This window comes from Urocampus carinirostris, chromosome 11 (assembly GCF_059441175.1).
Source record: "Urocampus carinirostris isolate Australia breed hairy pipefish chromosome 11, RoL_Ucar_1.0, whole genome shotgun sequence".
Lineage (NCBI taxonomy): Eukaryota > Metazoa > Chordata > Actinopteri > Syngnathiformes > Syngnathidae > Urocampus > Urocampus carinirostris.
Window position 1 is genome coordinate 34,843,296 of NC_142359.1, and position 22,758 is coordinate 34,866,053.

General features: G+C 39.4%; 2 protein-coding genes across 2 annotated transcripts in view; one reads left to right on the top strand and one right to left on the bottom strand.

Annotated features, from left to right (window-relative positions):
- Positions 1-4,697: 4,697 nt before the first annotated feature.
- The window catches only part of prickle1b (prickle homolog 1b), a 38,520-nt gene continuing 20,459 nt past the window's right edge, over positions 4,698-22,758 (top strand). The window contains exon 1 of the mRNA XM_088348576.1: positions 4,698-4,887. The gene's annotated coding sequence lies outside the window, so the exon portion shown is untranslated. The remainder of the gene's footprint in view (positions 4,888-22,758) is intronic.
- Positions 8,657-22,758, bottom strand: part of pphln1 (periphilin 1) — a 66,826-nt gene continuing 52,724 nt past the window's right edge. Inside the window, exon 11 of the mRNA XM_088348582.1 lies at positions 8,657-8,906. Coding sequence (XP_088204708.1) covers positions 8,901-8,906 — 6 coding nt within the window. The 3' untranslated portion in view covers positions 8,657-8,900. The remainder of the gene's footprint in view (positions 8,907-22,758) is intronic.

The window sequence follows — 22,758 nt, forward strand, 5'->3', positions numbered from 1 at the left end:
ATTAAAGAATTCAGAGGTGGTCCTACTTGGTGTGTGTTTACGTTTTACATTTTACAGTTATTAAGTTATTGCTTTATTGTTATTGTTTTGCACTTGTTGTTTTTGCACATTACGAGTGTCACTTTATTGCGATTGCGTTTAATTTAATTTACCATAACAGTATCACTTTTTTTTGCGTGTTGACTAAATGGAGGAAAAGTAAAATGTTATGCCTTGCTGTTGTTCAAAGATGTTAAAGATGTGTCACGAAAATGCTTTACCTCAGAGAAAATAATAAAACAGCTGTTTATTTATTTTGGGAGTGAATGAAGATTGTGGAAAGCTTGTTTGTTATCTTTTAATAAAGTTTGACTGACCTATCTGACTGTTTTGTTGACGTTCCCTTTAGCGCGGCACCATCTAATGGTTGCATAACGTAACTACATCCTCTACTGTAGCCAAGTCAAGTTAAGTCACATTTATTTATATAGCCCTTAATCACAAAAATGTCTCCAAGGACTGCACAGGATTATAATTACAAAATTGCACAATTACCTGATCTTAAACCAGCATGCACTCATAGCGCCTTATAATGCTTTGCGCCTTATGTATGGAAAAAGTTTAAAAATATATAATTCATTGAAGGTGCGCCCTATAACACGGTGCGCCTTATAGTGCGGAAAATACGGTAATTGAAAGTAATCAAGTTAAAGTAACCCTACCCAACCCTGGTTACTTATACAAGCCTTAAACATTCTTATATAAACCTTAAACATACATTCCATACAAAATATAGCACTGGAGCAACTTACGAACAAATTCAACTTATGAACTATCATCCGGATCATTCGTAAGTAAGGCAGCGTCTGTACACATATTTGGAAAAGCACCAGAGAGCCACTCGGCAGCATGTTGCTCCTGAGCCGCGGGTTGCCGCCCCCGGGGCTAAACAAATAAATGTGACTTGACATGATTTACAAACATTTGGAGGTAGTTAAATCAGGTAGCGTGTGTTTAATTTTTTATTTTTAGGTTTCTGGCATTTTTCAGACCAGGCCCCTGTCTGAAAAAAAAAAAAAATACAGATCTCCAAGAGTTCACACGTCCTTTCCACAGTGACGAATGACGACAGCCTGCGCTGACTAACCGGTCGGCGGCGTGACAGGAGAGCCTGGCGAGGCTCAGAGATAAGATCAACAGCGTCGTCTCTTGCTATGAGCCGATCAAAAAGGTATCCTTCTATTGCTCGTGACATCCAACCCGGCCCACATTAACTTGGTTTTGTTTTCAGAGCAGAGTCCCAATAAAGCGGTGACGAAAGCATGTAGGGAAGTGCGGTGCAGTGGCATGCCCGACTATTACCGGGCCTTGTTTTCACTGGCAGGATTTACTGACCCGGGGCCCCTCATTTTGTTGTAGCCATGCCGCACTGATCCTCGCTTCCGCTCCGACTGCATGCGTAGGCCTACGGGGCTTACCTTTTATATCCCTTTCCCTCTCTGTCTGCTGTAAATAGGCTTAATGTTACAGTTTTCTGTGGGGGCACAAAAGAGGCGCTGGGCGCGTTCTGTTCTGCAATGGTCCCGGTTGGGAAATGAGAGAAATGGCCAAACAAAAGCCGATCAAATTTCCCCCTTTTGATAAAAGCTCGGCGTAAGATGTTAAACGGCGCGGCACGAAAGTGAGAGGTTGACAAGCTCGGCGATCAAGTTTGGAATCGTGCAAAGAAGTTTTCGTGGGCGGAAATTAGTTTTTACAACAATGCCACTTTGAGCTCACCCCACAGAGATAGCGCCCATGCTAAGCTTAAAAAAAAATTGATACTCCATGATACTGGCAAGATATAGTTAATGCGATATGAATGTATATATCATTTTGATGTTTTACGCTAATTTTTCTAATCATTAGGTCTGGTGCGTCATCTCAGGTGTCCTTAAAAAGTTGAAAGTAGAATGTTTTCTCCATTGAGTATGTGTTAACAATGCCCAACTAAGTTCAAAGAGCCCTTATAAAAAAAAAATTACGGAGCCTATCTGCTTTAATCTTACTTTTATCAGAGCTGTTCGGAATGCGCAATACATTAGGAATCCGGATAATGAGGCGGGAAGGAGGGGGCTGAAGTAATACCATGCTTGTCATTAGTTTTTTGTTAGTGTAGGATAAAAATGGCAAAAGAAGGAAAATGCTTGTTTTAAAAAAAGTCCAAATGCTGAACCAAACCCCTAAAAAAATGAAAAAAAGGAGTTTATTTGAGCAAGTCTACGTACTTGCACGTAGCTGCACTCAGGGACTTTGACAGAGGCTGCAATGATGACTTAAGACAGAAGATGGCTTCAGCGAGTAGAACCTTTTCAAATTCCGGACAGCACCTTCAATAAGATAATTTATTTTTTTTTCAAATTAAACTATAAACAAGCACAATGCATTCTTCATTAATGCAGTACTGAGAATAGCAATGCTAAACCTCATTCTTCTTTACAATATGCATAATACATGGCCCGAACATTTATCATTCATCATCATTTGTCATTGAAAATGCCTACGTTTTTTAGAGATGACACTTTTTGAGATGTATTCGATTTTCCAGTTTGACAGCCCAATATAATATTAATAACACAGACAGCAGGAACCATTGTTGCATATCACTTTCCTCTAAAAAAAAATAAAGATATTTTCCTTAATATTGAGTTAACCTAATGTAAATTCAATATTCTTCTAATTCTTAGATCAGGATTGTGTCACAAGACAAGAACGGGGACAGGATCCAATAGCGTTCGTTTTACTCAGTTTTTATTAAGAAAGAGAGCAGTGCTTGCATCCACGATCAGATGATCGTCGGTCACGGGTAGCAGATGGCAGGAACGCGGAAGTGGCACTTCCGTGTCGAGCGAAGGTAGTCGTTGACAGCGAGAAAACAGGTCGATGGCCAGGACGGGGGAGCAAAACAGAAACGGGTCCAAAAAAGAGGTCGGCAACAGGTATCAGGCAGGAAACAGGGCAAAACAGGTCGATGGCCGGGACGGAGGAGCAAAATCAGAAACGGTCCAGAAACAGGTCGGCAACAGGTATCAGGCAGGAAAACAGGGCAGGATAATGTCGGAGAGTACAAAGCTTGCCTAGCTGAGAGCATAGGTTTCCTTTCGAAAGACGGGAGTTTAAAAAGAGTCCAACAGTCAATCAGGTCCCGTGGCTGTTGGCGCCAACGGGGCAGCCGCAAATGCCCCGAATCAGTAATCATGACAGATTGTTAAACAGCCTTGAGAGAGCGGCTGACACGGTGTCAGGCAATGTTGCGCATACCTTATCGCCACCAATATCTAGAATCTGTACTCACCAGTTCCTATTTTTTCCATTAGTCAAGTTACATTTACTTGTCTAACTCTGAATCACAAAGTCTCAAAGGGCTGCCAAGGCCTACAATTATGGTAGTTACGACATCCCCTGATCTCAAAACTACCTGAGGGCAAGGAAAAACTCAAGAAACCCACCAAGGGGGAAAAATGAGAAACCTTGAGAATGGACCCCACCTGAGGTTATCCCCCTTCCAAGACAAGCAGGTTCCAATGACTGTTGATTGGGCACCAATAGAAATAACATAGTCAACATCAACAATAAAAATAAGTAATAACTGAAATTGTGTTCAAGTCCAAGACAGCAACAAGGAAGGTTCCCATCTCAAACACCCGGTCAATGCAAAAGGCTCCAGGTGTTGCAGGTATATGATTAAACCATCTTGTTCCAGGCAAAAGTCTTGATGCAGCATTTGATGATAGACAACGGGAGAACAGGAGCCATATATTACAGTAATCAATATGAGTGTTAAAAATCGAACGAGTTATAATCTCAGCATCAGATTGACACAACATCGAGCAAATCCTTGCCAAAATGCGTAGATAGAAAAAGTTTTTATAGTAATACTTTTCACATATAATTCAAACAACAAATTCATTATAACACCTACATTTCTATTGAAGTCACTCTGGTTGATATTTGATTTGTCAAGGTTCAGAACAGTGTTCAAGAACACGTCACACCAATGAGCTCTACCAAGATATAAAAAATTAGGTGACATCGATATTTTTTTCTCAGTGAAGCAAGCCTCCAATTTTCCACAACAAAATGTAGTACTTGTCGTCAATGGCATAGTAATGAGAACTAATATTACACTTGCAGCCCTTTTAGACTCTTTGTGATTAAGGGCTATACAAATAAAAATGACTTGAAATGACTTAATATTATACTTGTGAATAATATTACCAAGCTGAAGCATATAAATACTTAAAAGAAGGGGACCAAGAAGTGAACCCTGTGGAACACCACGACACCAAAAGCCTGAGGTCACATTGCCATAATAAAGATATAGATCTTATACCAGGTTGAATCAGATTGTTATTTTTTAACTCAAAACTTAAAAAAATGAAAACTGATGACATGTCAGTGAATTGTGCTCAATAAAAAAAACTTCTCTCAGGACTTTCTGTGCTTTGGACACTTAAATGACCTTTTCGTATTTTGGTATATCCATGATATTCTAATGCAGACCATTATTATGATTCAATATATGCCCCAACGTTTTGTTTATTGGGCGGAATCGAAAATACTGCGTGTGTCGCTTGACCCAAGTGAGGAGAGAGTGCACGTATTAGAAGCAGAGGAGAGGAGGAGAAAAAGGAAGGGAGGGGGTATTTTCTTCTAAGCCAATGGACATCCAGTACTGCTAATATCATTCCTCGACTCGCTCAGAGGTTGCCAGAACTGCGCAAACTGCTCAGTCTTGGTCAATTGACTCGAGTCAGGGATGATCCTCCAGAAAGTCTGCAGTTACTTTTAGTGGCTGGTGCACGGATACCCCCAAGGTGAAGTCTTCCCCAAGGAATATTCAAGCTACGTCAACTATTGCCCTCTTGGGTGAGTTCTTTTGCTTTTTTTCCTGCGGTTTCTATGTGCCATAACATGGTTTTAATAATTGTAATGAAAGAAATGAGGTTGAAAGCAAGAGAAGGAACAAAATAAGAGCTGCCAAGTGTGTGTTTCTTTTAAAAAGTGGAAAGACGCACTGAGTTGGGCAGGAGAGGTGAATGAGATCTGCTTTCCAGGTGTGTGGACTCAGCTTTTGCCTTTCACTCAGGTTTACAATAGCTGAACCGAGCATACTAAAACACACACACTCATAATAAGGTCGTGCCGCTTTCAGTCCATCAATGAACATGAAGTCATCTGAGAAAATGAGAACACTATTCACCGGTCAGTATGATGAAGCAAGCTATGCCCTCTAGTGGAAGTTTTGGAAAAGCAGCCCGGCAGGAGCATTTAATTCCACTTTCCCAGGGGTCAGCAACCTGAAGGTCCAGGGCCGCATGTGGGATTGTAGCGCTGCCGTGGTGGCTCCCAATATGTTTTTCAGAAATGTTTGAAAATGGAAAAAGACGGGGGAAGGAAATTTATACAGTACACTATTGTTCAAAAGTTTGGGGTTAATATTAATAAATGAGACAGCAGGATCGGATATCATTAATACATATCACTTTCCTCTACAAAACCCCCCTGATATTTTTCCTTTAATACAGAGGTAACTTAATATAAATTCAATATTCTTCTGATTACTAGATCAGGATTATTAAACAGCCTTGAGGGAGTGTTGAATACTGGTGTCAGCCACTGTTGCGAGTAAAATCTAGAATCTGTATTCAACAGTTTCTATTTTTTTCCCAATATTCAAGCTCCATCTACTTGTATAGCCCTTAGTCACAGAGTCCCAAACGGCTGCCAAGGCCCACAAACTGTGGTGGTTACAACATCCCCTAATCTCAAACCTACCAAAGAGCAGGGGAATACTCAAAAATACAGCAAGGGGGTAACATGGGAAACCTTAAAAATGGACCACACCGGAGGCTATCCACTTTCCAGGAAAAATTGGGCTCCATTGGGCGCAGTTGTTTCGGATTTTGGTAAAAAAAAAAAAAAAAAACCTCAAATTTCTACTTGACCTGGAACGGGCAGCCCTCACATTCAACTTTCTTTTTTATTTACAGTTGCCATGTCAGAAACTGGGTGGGCTGAAATTCTCACAGAAATGCAAGGGCAAGGTGGCTAAAGGGCTACTGCCATCACCTGGTACTTTATTTGTTGTTGCAATGAAAAGTAAATATTTGAAATTGACATTTTGTGTTACGCAGGGATTCCAGTTGCTTGACTTTAAATTTGTTGGCATAATAGATTAAAAATATGTTGATTCATTTTGAGCAGAATGTTAAATTATTATTATTCTATACGGATCAAAGGGAACCCCATAAACCCTGTCTTTTTCTCTTGTTCTTTATTTCTTTGCTTATGTCTTCTTTTTTTCGTTTTCTTGCATTTTCCCCTTCTTTTCTGGCCTTATGCTTCTTTTTCCACTTTTTTTTCTTTTGTTTTATTTTCCTTAGGCTTGTATTACTTTTTTCGTGTTCTTTGATCTTTTCTTATTTTTCCTGCTTTTCTCTTTTACCTCTGTTCTTTTCTTTTATTCTTGTTTTTTTTCCTGACTTGTTTTTTTCCCTTTTTTTTGCTTTGTTTGTAGGCAAGGTCATGTTTCATGGGGACTGGGCAGACAGTGTGTGCTGTATGATGTGGCAGAGTCCACTCTAGTGTCTGCTGACATACACAATACTACAATATTATATAAATCGAGTTATACTATTGGGATGGTATACGCATGGACTGCCCTCATTACTACATCCAATTTTCTTTGGTTGGGCAGAGTATGTACCTGGGTGGGCAATTCCCCTTTTCTATTAACTCATTGACTTCCAGCCCAGTTTCTCATATACAACTTAATTGATGTCTAAATCCGTCTAAGGATTTAATTCAGGAAATATACTTAGTCGTTATTGGTAGTGAATGGGTAGAAATAAAAAAAAATGTGATGAATTGTCAAGAAAATTGAACTTAACTTAATCAATTGACTTCCAGCACAATTAATCAATAGCCTGCCAATTTAAACAAATATTTGACATGCGAAACTGTCAATTTCACTAAACTCAGGACAGATTGAAGAATTTAGTATACATTGGTAGCAAATGAGACGATAAGGAGCAAAATGTGAACCTTTTGTGGTGCCACTAAAGTATGAATTCAACCTACCTAAATAGAAAAACGAGAATTGACATCTGAAGCAGTCAATGGCATCTTGTCGTCCTTGGTAGTGAATGAGTTCAATTAAAATGGGTCTTTATACGTTTTTTTTATGTTGTTGCGGCTCCAGATACGTTTTTATTTTTTTGGTCCCTTACGGCTCTTTGCAAATTTTGGGTTGCCGACCCCTGCACTTGTAGCATTTATTTGGGACTGAGCAGGCCTTGTGCAAAGTTGGAAGGGTTGGGGAGTGGGTGTGGGGTGCATTTAATACCAGCTGATACTCCGAGCAGCGTTTTCATTGCTGATTCGGGTTTAGAGCAGTCAAGGTTGAGGATCAGGTGACAAAAGCAGTGTGTAACCTCCCTCCGACGTGGGGGGGCTGTTCTTTGCCAAGGGTAAGGGGGCGCTAAGCCTTTGTTAATGAGTATGTATCTGTGTGTATTTTCTTGCCCGTGTGTGGCGCTGGAGCGTCCCGTCCGAGCGTGCAGAAAGGTTCTTTGGATCCAGTTAAGCTCCAGTTAATTGGTCAGCCATTTTTTGATGCAGTGAAGCTTAGCATGCATACACAAAGGTCCACCAAAGCAGAAGGTGGCGCTACAAACATGGACCGTTGTAGGCGTGAAAAAATAAGAGTACAAATAAAGATAAAACTTTAATTCATTCAATGCCAGACATCTGTCAAATGGGAAGTGCTGGCGCCAGCCAATTATTTTGCCATTTTGAGACATTTTTAAAGCCCTACAGGAAATGTAGTTCTGTAGCTTTAAGGGCATAGGAAATATCAAAAGAAAGATTCGACCCTGATCTTTCATTTGAAAAAATAGTATGTTTCTAGCTTACCATTGTTTAGTAAATCACAGTTGAACATAGCTAAGTTACCAAATAATCCATAGTATTTAAGAAAACTTCTGAGAAGAAAAGGGCTGAAAGGATGCATTTCAAGCAGATCTTTAACTTCGTTCTTTCTCTGCATTTGTGATACTTCCTATATCCAAACAATGCTCCCCATAAACACGAGGGCACCTTTCTTGCAAAATAATATTTTTTTGCAAGAACACTACACTGATGCATGAACTATGCATGAACGATGTATGAACTGTCGGTCACCATGGCGATCGTATTCCCTCGGCCGATCAACGCGATCGACAAAAGGTGTCACAGCTTGTAGCTTGGGTTTTACCAGCTTTGAAATAAACTAACAGAAATAACAAACCAGAAAAAAGGAGCCTGAGCGCACTGGAGCAAAGAAAGGAGTTCAACACAAGGTAAGGGTGTAACAAAGAGTTACACATACATTGAGTAACTAAAGTAAAGTAACAAAATTTATTCAAAACTCACAAAAAAAGGCCAAGGGACAACCAAAAGTATGCCAAACAAAAGAACCTAACAGAACGACTAAAAAAGGGAAGCAGATGTACTGTCCAACTAACTTCCCCCCAGTAGCAACAAGCTACTGACTGTACTTCTCTAAACAATAAGGTACAAGGTTGGCACACCTCCTCAAACCTGATGTGCCTAAGAATAAAATCCTACATGTTTCATGTGTAGAGTCCTCTTTTTGACCTGCCCCAGGGCCTGGCTGTACTTAGGTACTAGTCGGTAAATGTGTGCATCTGATGTCTGCAAAATAAGGAGTAAACAAAAGAGTCAACAAAAGAGAATTGACAAAAGACAGAAAAGAGTAAACAGCAAAAAACAGGGTGCTTTTATACTAATGCTGATTGGCTTTAGGTGATAGGCAGCAAGTTGTTATCCGTAGGCAGAACCAGGAAGTGAGGTAACCGATTGGCAGGAAACTGAAGTCTTCAGATCTGAAAAACAAAGACAGTGCCACCCACAGTTACAAAGGGATGTGCATGAAACATCATTCCTCTCTGACCTGAAGATGCCAATGAAACATCGTCATCTTTCCTTTAAAGGAATAAGCTCTATTGAGGAGTTACAGCTGCCTATTACTATTTGTCTGTTTCTTCGCTACTTTTACAGTACTGCTTCAGTATGCTTAGTCGCTACGCCCATACACTCTCATTCGCCGGCAAAAGGAAGGAACATGAGAAAGTGGGGGCTTCCTAGTGCGGATGAAGTTTTGACGAAAGCCACTCCTGCCATCTAATGGTGATTTATCATGCTGAAATCATTCCCAGAGGCTAGATACTTACTGGTGAGCAGAGCCGAACCCTTTAAAATAGTGTTTTTAAACTAAAACAAGAAAAACCTTTTTTAACGTTTTGGCACTTGGACGATGCTCCTGAAAACATATTTTTGAATGAGTTAAAAGATCATTTGCTTGAATTTCCATCTACAAAAATCACTATAATTCACATTATGACAGGGATGTCGAACTCAGTTTGGCTCTGTGGCTGGATCCAGGCTATTGGTGGTGAGGCAAGCCGCAACGATAGTTTTTCACTATGATGATTTATTATTCAGCCTACTTTAGTAGCCTACCCTACATATTAACATCATGGATGACAAGGGATCCTTTCAAACTACTACACATTTATTCTCATTAATGGAAAAACATATTTTCATATTTGGCATTAAATGCGTCAACTGGTTTATTTTAAAAAGTTAATGAATGTAGTTTTACACCTGAACCAACTCAACACGCTAAATTAAGTCAAGTAGGAGCTATGAAAACAAAAGATTTCGACCTGGTTGAACTCTAGTAAAAATACGTACTATTGAAGTCTAGTAGAAATTCTTAAATTCTTAAAAAATAAATACAAAATAAAAGTTTTAGCATCGTAAGGGCAATAAGATTAGACTACATCAGTTCGAACTACTAGGCTGGGCCAACTGAAGCTGAGACACTTTAACTGCCAGATGGTGCATTTGGTTTGCATTGATCAAAAAAACAATAAATTTTGATAAAAATGACCCAGAGACGCACTTCTTCTTTTGACATACAATCTATGGCTAGCCGCATAGGCCAAGTACAGCCCGCGGGACGCACATTCAATATGGTTGCATCCAACTGCTCGGATCCTAGTCATCCCTGCAACTGTTATCAACCGGCCTCCTTCAAAAACACATTCTAGGATCGCTACTTGAATGAGAGTTTTCTTATGTGTGCAATGATTTCCCCAGTCGTCCGATGCTTGATTAATAACAGCATAGGGCGGCACAAATAAGGCAGTGTGTACACATCTTGGTCTTAAATTCGAGATTGACAGATGCACGCACAGTGGGGACAGTGTGGCGCAGGGATGGGAAGGTCTCACTCACACGCACAGACGCACAAAGACACATATAGCTCACATTCATGTTTGTGTTTCTTATTAGCTCAATTTGTATGATCTAATTTCAGTCTGTGTCCAATGAAAACATCTGACTGCCTCGTCCCTTAAATCCTTAAGACAGCCAGCTGTGCAACCCCTGAAATGTTAATCACTAACATACAAGTCAACTTCCAAATGTTTGGATGCAATCATATTGAGATGATTTGGGCAGGTTTCCACGCTCTTAAACATGCTGTGCCTTAAGAAGCAACTTGATGATGTCACTGCTGTTTCCTTTAAAAACATGCGAATTGTTCAGTCTGGCGAAAGCCGTGACACGAATATCACAGAATGTCTCTGACTCCTTGCTTTATCTTTTTTTGTTGCGCGTAATCGACTCTGCACGTACGCTAGTTTTTCATCTCATAGTTCAGCATAAATGAGAGTCTTGAAAAAAAATGAATTTCTGCCTTTCCTTTGTTAACAGCCTAAGTTTGGATTTGTTAGTATTTAGGGAGCTCTTGTGGAAATTCTCCGTAAAAGGTCCTTGCAGATATAATTAAGCCCAGTTTAAGGGTCGGAAACCTATGGATCACTAGCCATATATGCTCTTATTCATGAATCCATCTGACTCGGAGAAAAATCCGGGGATAAATCTGTGACAATTTAATTTTGAGTCAAGCTAACCAACCTTTACCGATGTAACACAAATATCAGGTTCAGTCCAGTATATATTGGTTATAGTCTTGATTACAATTTAGGGTTAAAAAAAACTATCTGGCTCAGACTTCCTTTTGGGCAGTACGTCTCGAAAAAATCCTTTATATAGAAGCTCATTATTGAACAATGTATGTTCACTGTTGGGACACTTTAGAAGGAAAACCTACAGAACAAACCATAAACACGCAAAAAGACAGTAAAGCACACAGAGTAATTCGATTGTGTGAGCGGTAGGGGTGGATGGAGCAGTATTGCAGTATTTTGTGACATTTTGCCAAAACTACTTTGCTTGCACCTTGTTTTGAAATCATTATTTAGGACAAAAATGAGACTCATCATTCTTAAATAACTGAGGAAGGGGGAGACAAACTTTCAATGTTATTTTTATGGTATTTATAATCAAAGTTTATATTCAAAATGTATATATTGATATAGGACACAGGCTCTGGCGTTATTATTATATCAAAAATTCATCAAATCATTAAACTTCACATTGTGAAATAAAATGTGTTGAAGAATTAGCTCTTGTCTTAGAAGCGCGTTATGGTGATTTCGTTGAATTTTGCCTTCAAATGTGTGTATGGTTTGGGTCTCTCTCTAATATATAAAATAAATATTTTTGCTTTCATGTTTCTTTCGGTCAAATAGGTTCCCGACCCCTGACCTAGTTGATTAAAACATGACTGTGAACAATACTCTCTGCCACTTTTTAAGTGTACTTTGAATATCTTACATTTTTGATCAGATCCATTCTTTATTGGGTTGTATTGTAAGTAATTGGTATACTTTTTATTTCCTACAGTGAACAGCACGCACGCATACAAACAAACCTAAAAGTGCTGCTTCATAGTATTACCGCTTTTCTTCTCCTAAAAATGGCTACCGATTATTTTTTATTTAAAATGAACTGATTTTTAAAATTTGAATGACAAAAAAACATCTTGACTTAAGGCTAGTATTTTAGTCTAGAGCTGATTTATTTTGAAGCTAGTAATTATCAAGTCTCTGTGCATGAATAAACCGCTCCAACGATCCCATTGGATTTCAGTTTTGGTAAATGTTTGCAACTTCCGGTTTTAAACTAACACACGTTTAGTTTTGTTTTCAATATTCTGGAGACTGATTTTCTTTCATGCGTAAAAATAGAGTAAGCGATACATCTACCGCTTTTTAGTGTCAAAAGGTTAGCATGTAGGATATAGTGCAGTCCCTAAACAACAATACAATAGAGAAAGAGAGAAACAAATACAAAACAAGTCCTGGTGTACGATACAGTAATGAATCAGGGGCCGACAAAAACCTTCTTGGAGGCCAGATGAAGCTCGTGGGCCTTGACTTTGACCTACTTAGCATTTTTGGTAAATCTGTTATTGTCAGGACCAGGACAGGAAACAGGAAGTAGAACCCACTCGCGTAACGTTACTCACAGTTTATTAGGGGGAAGAGGAATGAGCGCACACTCGATCCGGGGATCGTTGGTCGCGGAAGTAGACTGATCGGAACGAGGAAGTGGTCAAAATCAAACAGATCGCGGCGAGAACAAAACAGGAGCAAAACACGGGCAAAAACGGAGATTCACAGGGCTTGGCAAAACAAGAGCAAAAACACAGGCAGAACGGGGATTCACATGGCCTGACGTATCACAAGAGAGTTTAGCAGGGGTTTCGCAGACGCTTTGACACCAGGCGACTCATAAGACAGCGTTCAAGTAGTCAGGGAGCAATCTGTCAAAGCGTTTCAGCTGGCGTCCATGGGGGGGGCCAATTGGGTGCCATGGCAACCGTGACAGAAGCCCCCCACCTTCTAATGCCCTTTTGAAATGTTGATTCAAATATTAAGGCACAAAAAAATAAAAAAAAACTATCTGGCTCTACGTGAAAAAGTAATTGCCCCCCCTTGTTGAATCACAAAGTAATCGTGACTAAAATGCTCAGTTCAGTTTCACAGGCCACGCCCAAAATTGATTTTCACCGCCTGCGTTGAATCGAGAAATCATAAATAGACAAAGTGAAGCAGGCTACAAAAGCTCAAGCACACAATTGACATGCCATGATCTAGAAATTCCAAAACATATTGGAAAAAAATGCTTAAAATCCATCAAACCACTGTCAGAGCCATTATACACATATAAAGAAAACTGTAAACGGTGGCAAACCTTCCCAGGGGTGGTTGACCAACTATGATTACTCCAAGTGTGTGAGTAATCCAGGAGGTTACAAAAGTACCTTGAAAAACATCTAAGGAACTGCAGGCCTCACTGACTTCAATTAAGGTCAGTGTTCATGACTTCACTATAAGAAAGACACTGGCCAAAATTGGCATCCATGGGAGAATTCCCGGGCAAAAACCAGTGCTGTCACGAAAGAACAAAGACTCGTCTCACATTTGCCAAACAACATCTTGATTATCCTTAGGACTTTCCGAGAAACATCCTGTGGAGTGATGAGTCCAAAATTGAAGATTTTGGAAGGTGTGCAGCCTGAAGTAGCCAATTCAAAGTCTAGATTCAAATCCAATTTAGATGCTATCGTTCATGCTAGAAAATCCTCCAATATGGCAGATTTGAAATAGTGGACAAAATTCCTCCACTGCGTTATTACCAATTATCGGAAATGTTTGATTTCTGTCATCGCCATCAGGATCGGGGGCAATTACTTTTTCACACAAGGCCAGGCTTTGATTTTTTTTGTGCCTTAATAAATGGAATCAACATTTCAAAAGTGCGTTTTTTAGTTGTTCGGGTAGTCTCTGTGTGATATTAAAATTGGTTTGATGATCTGAAACCTTTGAGTGATAAATGTTCCAAAAACACAGGAAAGGGGTACTGCACTCTACATGGAGGTCATGCAGGCCACTGTGGCTGCACAAGGCTGGCATTATGGTCAGTTTGCAGCCAGACGTTGAATAAATGCTCTACACGGATTGCGTGACCGCAGCATGAAGACTCCTGACTCTAAGGGAGTCCTTTCGGCACCGACTTAATTACCTGTACACACAAGTCTATTTGATGAGGATTAAAGCCCACCTCCCCTAAAGAACACACACGTACGCTCCCAAAAGTAGACAGTTGCGTCTCCAGCCGTGCAGACATAAAAAGGTGATGATTATTAGGTGATAATAATTAAAAGGTTTGTTAGTCGTTGAGTCTAGAGAATATCTCATTTAAGATGTTGGCGTGACAAGCGTGTAATTATTCCCAGTTACCACCCAGACCAACAGCATAAAGATAACTTTGGAGTTTGGGTTGGTGTCAAAGTCAAAATACGGAGGATGCCGATTTTAGCGACGCTTTCGGAGGACTTAAGTCTCGATAGAAGTGAAGAGACAGGGTTCGAACACCTCTTTTGTGGGCAAATTCAAGCACTTTTTGAAGACTTCCAAAGCCGATTTTCCAATTTATCCAGTACCATTAGAACAGGGCTGTCAAACATGTGGCCCGCAGCCCCGCCAACCGATTGAATCCGGCCAGCGAGAAAACTTTTAAAGCAGTGTAAGAGAAAAATGAGCTGCAGTTTTGAATATATCCAATTGATGTCGCCAAAGCCAGGCACCACTCACAAACACAGGGTTGCTGTATTTGTTTCTCTCTTTTTCTATGTTTTCTCTCTCTCTCTTTCTCTCTCTCTTGTACTCTCTATCACTCTCATCCCCTCTCTCTCTCTCCTTCTCTCCCTCTCTCTCTCCCTCTCTCTCTTCCTTGCTCTCTTTCTTTTTCTTTATTTTATCTGATATCTTTCCCTGTTTTATCTTTCTCACTCTTTCCCTCTCTTGTACTCTCTCTGTCTCTCTTTTAATCTCTTTTAAGCTCTCTTTTTTCTCTCTCCCTCTCTCTCTCTTCTTTTGTCTCTCTTTGTCTCTCACTCTCTCTCTCTTTGTGTTTCTTTCGCTCTTTGTCACTGTGTCTCTCCTTTCTCTCTCATTATCTCTCGCTTGTCTTTTTCATTCTCTATATCTTCCTTTTCATTCTATCTCTCTTTGTCTTTCTCTTTATCACTCTCTTTTTTCTCACACACTATTTCTCTCTCACTTTGTTTCCCTGACCCCTCTCTTAGTCTGTTGCTCTCTATCTCTTCCCCTTGCTCTTTCCTTCTCTTTATTTTTTTATGTAACTATTGTTCCCTCTCTTTTTCTCTCTTTTGACCTCTCTTTCTTTCTCTTTATTCCACTAGTTTGGACCCCCTGATAGTTTTCATTCTACTGTGGGGCCCCTGATCTCAAATGAGTATGACGCCCCTGCATTAGAAGAAGAAATTCGGTGTGAATTGTTTATTTTGTAGAGCAACAAATATATCTGTGATTTACACATACCATTTTTAATCTTACCTGTGCAATTATCAAGACATATAACTTTTAGATCTTTAGTAAATTGCAAATATATTTGTAGATCTGAACAATATGTGTGTAAATATTTTTGAGGCAAATCTCCCCTCCTGTAGGCATTGGGTGAAAATGGGTAATATGTAGCTTGCATTTTCTGCTTCAAGAAGTTCTTCCAGCTACAATTTACCATTTGGAAAGGCTACCTTAACTTTTTGCATTGACCATTATAAATGTCCATAATTGTTACGCAATCGGATGCACCTGTCCTCTTGGGCGCGACCTAAAGGTGCGATGACGCTTCGTAGGACAATGCGATAGAAACTAATGCCAGCAGCCGTTAATAACGAGGGAAGAAAAAGGGCAATGGCAAAGCGTCATTTTCAAGAAGACTTGTTGAGAAACATGACAATCTCAAGCATTTACAAGCACTTCAGTCAAAATTCAAGCACTTTTCAATCCTCGAAAACCCAACAAGAATTTTCAAGGTTCTTAAGTACCCGTACAAACCCTGAAGATAACACGCCAGCCTCACAGCTGTTGAGTGACTTCAGACATGCGTCGCCATGGAAGCAAAAAAAACAATGTCACTCGAATTACTACACTATTTACGGCTTGTCTGTTTGGCTATATGCAATCAAAAACATGAGGTTTGCTGAGGTTTGGTATGTTTCCCTCGTAACCATTTTTCCACAAAACTAAGACGAAGGCTCCATCATAACAAGCTAACAACTGTCACACCAGAGAGAAAAACATGTGCAAGGGTTAAACGGACAGCGTATAGTACGTAGTGTCTCCTAGTGGTATAAACCCATTTATTAAAGACAAAACAATCTTAATTTGATTAACAAGCAATACTTCATGAACTATCATATAAATGTGTATTTTTTTAATTAATTTACAGTTGGCGAGGGGTCTGGAACCCTTTTTACCCAAACAGCCGGAAAAGCAAAAATATTTTGATTTTCCTTTTGAGAGAGCAAAACCATATGTTTTAAGACAAAATTCAACAAATCCGCCAAACCTGATCTACAGACAATAGCTAATTCTTCAACACATTTTATTTCCCGGTTTGACATTAGATGATTTGATCAAATCTATGAAATGATAATAATGCCAAATCATGTGTACATCATCAATAAAAATATACCAATTGAAAATGTTCGCCCTCCCACAGTTACTCAGAGTCTTGAGGCTCATTTTGGCTGTCATTTCTGTCCTGAATAATAGTTTCAAAACAAAGTGCCCGCAAAGTTCTTTTGCAATAACCTGTGCAGCCCTTTGAGACTCTTTGTGATTAAGGGCTATACAAATAAAAATGAAGCGAAATGAAATGATCTGCATTTATATAGCGCTTTTCAAGTCAATGACTTCCCATAGCGCTTTACAATGTGCTCCACCAATAGCGGCCTTGCAGCCATGTAAGGCGCTAACCTGCTTATTGGGGGTATTAGGGGTTCAGTGTCTTACCCAAGGACACTTCGACATGTGACACGGACGAGCCGGGATTCGAACTGGGATCCCTTGATCTGCGCTCTACCTCCTGAGCTACTGCCTCCCCAAAATGACTTGAGTTGACTTAAAACTATCACAAAAATACTGTAAACGTGTTTACCTTCAGTGCAGAAGGCCCCGGGAGAGGGGGAGAGAGAAAGTGTGTGCGTTGTGTGTATAGCTCCGCCCACTCCCTTTTGGGGTCCTTTGAGTTTTTGTGTGTTTACTGTTTGTTCTGTGGGTTTTAATCATAAAGTGTCTCAAAATATAGTGTTCAATGAGCTTTCATATAAATTATTTTTTAGCTATTTACAGCCAAAATAGGGTCTGTTGCTGTGACACCTTGATTGAATTCCCTAGCCTGTGTTGTCTTGGCTTCGCACGTGCTACAATTGGCCTTGCATATAACAATACAGTAAACATTTTGCGCAAGTTCTATTTTATCCCCGAGCCAGGCGTACTCAAAAAAGAGCCATAAATGGCTCGCGAGGCATTGGCTGCTTTACGCAAAAAAAAAAAATGTTGAATGAAAGGAATATTTTCCCAAAAAGTTGTGTCAAATACAACTAGACAGCTATACAAGCAAACATAATAATCATGAAATCTTTGAACGCTGGGTGGTCATCACTGTCTGCAGACTGTATCTTATAGTCGCCCCACACGGTCCCGTAGGATAGAACCCGGAGGGTAAATTGTTTCATCCCAATCTGATAATACTCAGAGTCAGGAAGTGAAAAAAATTAGGAGAGCGAGGGTATGGGGAAGCACTTTTAAGACTGGATTTATTCATCTCATTTTTTGATATGACATGAAACAGGTTCAACCCTAATCGACACACATCATAAGTGTATACATATATATATATATATATATATATATATATATATATATATATATATATATATATATATATATATATATATATATATATATATATATATATATATATATATATATATATATATATATATATATATATCCTGCGACTGGCTGGGTGTCCCCTGCCCACTGCCCGAAGATGGCTGGGATGGGACCCTACTGAGGATAAGCGGTGCAGATAATGGATATATATATATATAGTTTTAAGCAGCAATATTTGATATTTATTATCTTTATATATTATATATATATATATATATATATATATATATATATATATATATATATAATATAGGGCAGCACGGCGGCGCAGTGGTTGGCGCGTGTGCGGCACAGTTCTGAGGTCGTGGGAACCTCCTGCGTGGATTCAAATCCAGCTACCGGCCTTACTGTGCGGAGTTTGTATGTTCTCCCCGTGCTTGCGTGGGTTTCCTCCGGGCACTCCGGTTTCCTCCCATATTCCAAAGACATGCATTTCAGGTGAATTGGCCGGTCCAAATTGTCCCTAGGTGTGACTGAGCGAGTGAGTTGTCTTTCCCCGTGTGCCCTGCGATTGGCTGGCAACCAGTTCAGGGTGTCCCCTGCTCACTGCCCGGAGATGGTTGAGATGGGCTCCAGCCCCCCCGCGACCCTAATAAGGATAAGCAGTACAGCTGATGAGATGAGATGAGATATATAATATATATTATCATTCGACCTATAAAATTAAGTTCCGACATCAGCAATAAAGAAATTTTGATTACACACAAAGATAATCTTATATTATGAAAGAATATATACTCAGCGTAAAATTACAGCTGATAAAGTGAAATTTTTATGAGGGTTAGGGTTAGGGTTAGGGTTTGGGTTAGGGTTAGGGTTAGGGTTAGGTTAATAATTTTCGATCTTAGTATGAAAACAATTATTTTATCAGGAAAAGTTGTAGATATTATTGTTATTATGATTTCCATCCACAGTTAATTATCGTTTAATCGACGTAGTTGCAATTTAATCCTCTTCTGTTTAATGATGAATACAATTTCTAGCAAGTTTCCTGTTACTAAGAAAACAATTTAGAAACTTTAGAGCAGGGGTCGGGAACCTATGGCTCGCGAGCCATATATGGCTCTTTCTATGAGTATCTGTGGCTCAGAGACCAATTTGATTGCATGCAAAATTTCTCCATCTTGTTCAAAACCGGAGTTGTCTATCCTATCCAAATACACGTAAAGCCAAACCAAAGCCTAAAACAAGGGTAACACTTCGCAGTATATATACGGCACGTTTTTCACTACAATTTACAGTCAAGGTGTCACACAAAAAAAGGGGGAAAAAAACTCGTTTTGGCTGTACAACGCTAAAGAATCCTTTATTTAAAAGTTCACTATATAATCTGTGTTCAGTGTTCAGATACTTTATGATGTATCCACAGAACTGTAAATACGCCAAAACACCGGAAGAGAACTTAGTCATTTGATTGGGTGAGTGGGAGGGATGGGTGGAGCTATGCAAAAAGCACAAGCATTCCCTCCCATCTCTCGCCAAAGGTAAGCACATAAGGCTCCCTATTCTCAGAATGTTGTGACGTTTTTACAAAATAAATGCTTGCATCTGGTTTTGAAACCAATATGTATGAAAAAAAGGGTCAAAAGGAGTTTAACCGATCTTGAGTAATTGCAAGAAAGAGACAAGTTTAAAGTGGTATGTTTGTTGAATTTGGGACAGGGGCTCTGGCATTCTCTTTTCATAATTTTTATCAAATCATCAAAAATAAATGTGCTGAAGACTAAGCTTTTGTCTGGGGCGCCGGTTTAGCAATTTAGTAAATTTGTCTCATAATATATGGTGTGGCTCTTTCCCAAAATAAAATTAATATTTTTTGCTTTTATGGCTCTTTGAGTCAAAAAGGTTCCCGACCCCTGCTTTAGAGGAAGATTGGACAGACCGTCAAAACTGTCGGGCAATTGCTGCCAAACAGCTATTTTGTTTTTCATAGTATCCAACTGAAAAACAGGACGGTGGATAAAAGGGTGTGAATGAGATATGTTTCAGTCCAATCTACAACCCAACCAAATATTAAGTTTTTTATTTCCTTGGCTGAATTTAGCCGCAAGTCACATACATGAAAACAGGTTCAATTTAGCTTTGCTCAGTCACTGAGGTCATTTATGCTCTAGTCTACAGCTAGTCACGAATGGCAGCCACTCCAGCAGCTCCCATGTTATTTTCGATTGTTCTCGATTGTTCTCAGCTCAGGGATGCTGGAAATGTGAATTTCCCTTCGGGGATGAACAAAGTATCTATCTATCTATCTAGTTAGCTCCTGGACAGGCTAACAACTAGAGTAAGACTATCCCCAAAGATACATCTGGAAGTTCTACAGTCTATCGTTTGAAAAATGATTGGTGTTTATAACTGCCCCTACCTCCCTCAAATATTTTCTCATTGGATCTCCACAATTCACTTAGGTTACCCTTGTGACTTCAAAAAGGTGAATTTCTCCCAAAGGTGAGAGATTTTAATGACTGCAATTACCCAAGGCGCTGCGGCAGTAGCTCAAGAGGTAGAGTGCTCGATTTTAAAACGAGAGGTCTGAGGTTCGATTCCCAACTCCTCCAAGTTGAATGTCAAAGACAAGCAAGAAACTGAATCCCATTAAGCAGGCAGGCGGCTGTGTGTGCGAGTGAGAGAGAGAGCCTGGGTAAGGTTGAAGCACATTGTAGAGTGCGCTGCAGTGACTAAAAAAGCGCTATATAAATGCAGACCATTTACTACGAAGAAAAACATGTAACACTCAGAGTTAACAAACAAAATAAAGCTTAATTTTTCTGGAAAACTCTACAAAGCACCTGTTGGAGTAGTCTTTGTACTATTTATTGTAATTAGAACAGCCATAGCGATTAAATTGGTCCCACCCAACCTTTGAAGGATTGTCTACCGGCATGATGAAAGCTTGGGGCTTTCCAAGTGACTGGCCCAAGTGCTGCAAACAGCAATTTGACTGTTGTCTGTGTCACAGTATAGGAAGGTCTGCGTCTTGCTTTGTCGATGAGAGCTTTAAATTACCCTTGCATTAAAAATTCCGTGTTTACACAGTTGACTTGAAAAAAAAAGGAAAGATGCCAAACTGTAAGCGCGGGCATTCATTATCCCCAACGTGTAGGGACTCATATGACTTCTTATGATACATACGTCCTTGGTTATTTAGGCAGATTCGTAATTAAATATCAAACGTCAAAATGGAATAATCTCCAGGGTCCTCTCAGACATGTGCTTAGAGATGCAACAACTAATCAATAAAATCGAATAAAATCGATTATTATAATTGTTGGCAACAAATTTCAACATGAATTGATTTTCGTTGAAAAGTTGGGGGTTAGAGTACAATTTTGGTCCAGCAGAGGATTTCTCGAGACTGTTTTTATAAATAAATAAGGACCCTTAAATTGTTTTAAAATCTTTTGTTATTGAACATTGCATCATTACGAAAAAAATTGGCATTAAACAGTCAAACACTACCGAACAATTTTCAAGGGAACAGAAAGAGCAGCAGAATTACAGAGGGGAAACAAATCTGAAAACAAATTGATAAAATAAATAAAGTTAAAAAAAAATAATAATAATAATGATGACATGTGGTTAGCGCGTGTGCGGCACGGTTCTGAAGTCATGAGATCAAACCTTCCTGTGTGGAGTTTGCAGGTTCTCCCCGTGCTTGGGTGGCACTCCGGTTTCCTGCTACATTCCAAAAACATGTGTGTCAGGATAATTGGCCGGTCCAAATTGTGCCTAGGTGTGAATGTGCGAGTGAATTGTCTGTCTGCCATGCGACTGGCTGGCAACCGTTTCAGGGTGTCCCCTGCCCACTGGCCGAAGATAGCTGGAATGGGCTCCAGCATCCCCCACGACCCTACTGAGGATAAGCAGTACAGATAATGGATAGATGGATGATGACATGTTTAACTCAAAAACAAGGGACACATTTTCTTTGTTATTTGACATCACTTGGATTTTTTATATTGTTGTATATTAAGTAATTCTGCTGTTTTGATCACTATCTTACTATCTGTTCAAAAATTAAACATATAAAAGAGGTGGAAATTAAAAAAAAAAAGATTAAATGATCAATCAAAAAAAATAATCGACGGATTAATCGATTGATAAAATGATTGTTAGTTTCAGTCCTACTCATGTGTTTATCAACTTTCACTTTGTAAGTCATTATACGTCCAACGGTTCCCCTGGGGCAAAATTTACAGACCATGTTACGTTGCCTGAAACCATCATTTGTTTCCAAGAGCTTCAAATATGTTCTTGTCTTTAAACGACTTCCTCTTGCCTAGCCTCTTCCATCTGTTGCAGATTAGAGTTGAACGGGTTGTGAGGGGATCTTAATAAACCCAGAGGAGGGTTTTTAGTTGAAACAATCAACTTCAGTCTAAATTAGGAGAGAGGCCATCTAAGGATATTTCATGGTGGGTTGAAAGAGAAAGGCCATCTAAGGATATTTCAGGACAGGTTGAGACAATTTAAAAACTATAAAATATTACACAGGGAATGCTTTTGGTTCGTGTTGCATTATCTGTAAGAACTGCATCCAATGTATCCTGAAATATAAAACCTGTTTTGTTTAAACTCATTCAACACCGCATGTTTTTCTCAAATTTTGTGAGCCTTTGGCAGGCAATTTTTGCTTTATTCACTTATTTTTAAAGGTGCACAGAAAAGTTCATCTTGTAGCTACAGAGCAGTGAAAATGTATTTTCCCCCTTACCATTTTTTTTTTGTCTTTTGCCTATTTAGGTTTCAGGCCATCAAACCAATTTCAATATCACACAGAGACAACGTAAAGAAATACAAAATGCAGTTTTGAAATTCCATTTATCAAGAAAGAAAAAAAAAAATCTGACCCAACGTGAATAAGAACAGTAATTTCCCCCTGAACCTAATAGCGAGTAGGGCCACCTTTGGCAGATTACAGAAAATCAAGCCAAGTCAAGTCACGTTTCTTGATCACAACATTTCTCAAAGGACTGCCTAAAACTCACTTCTA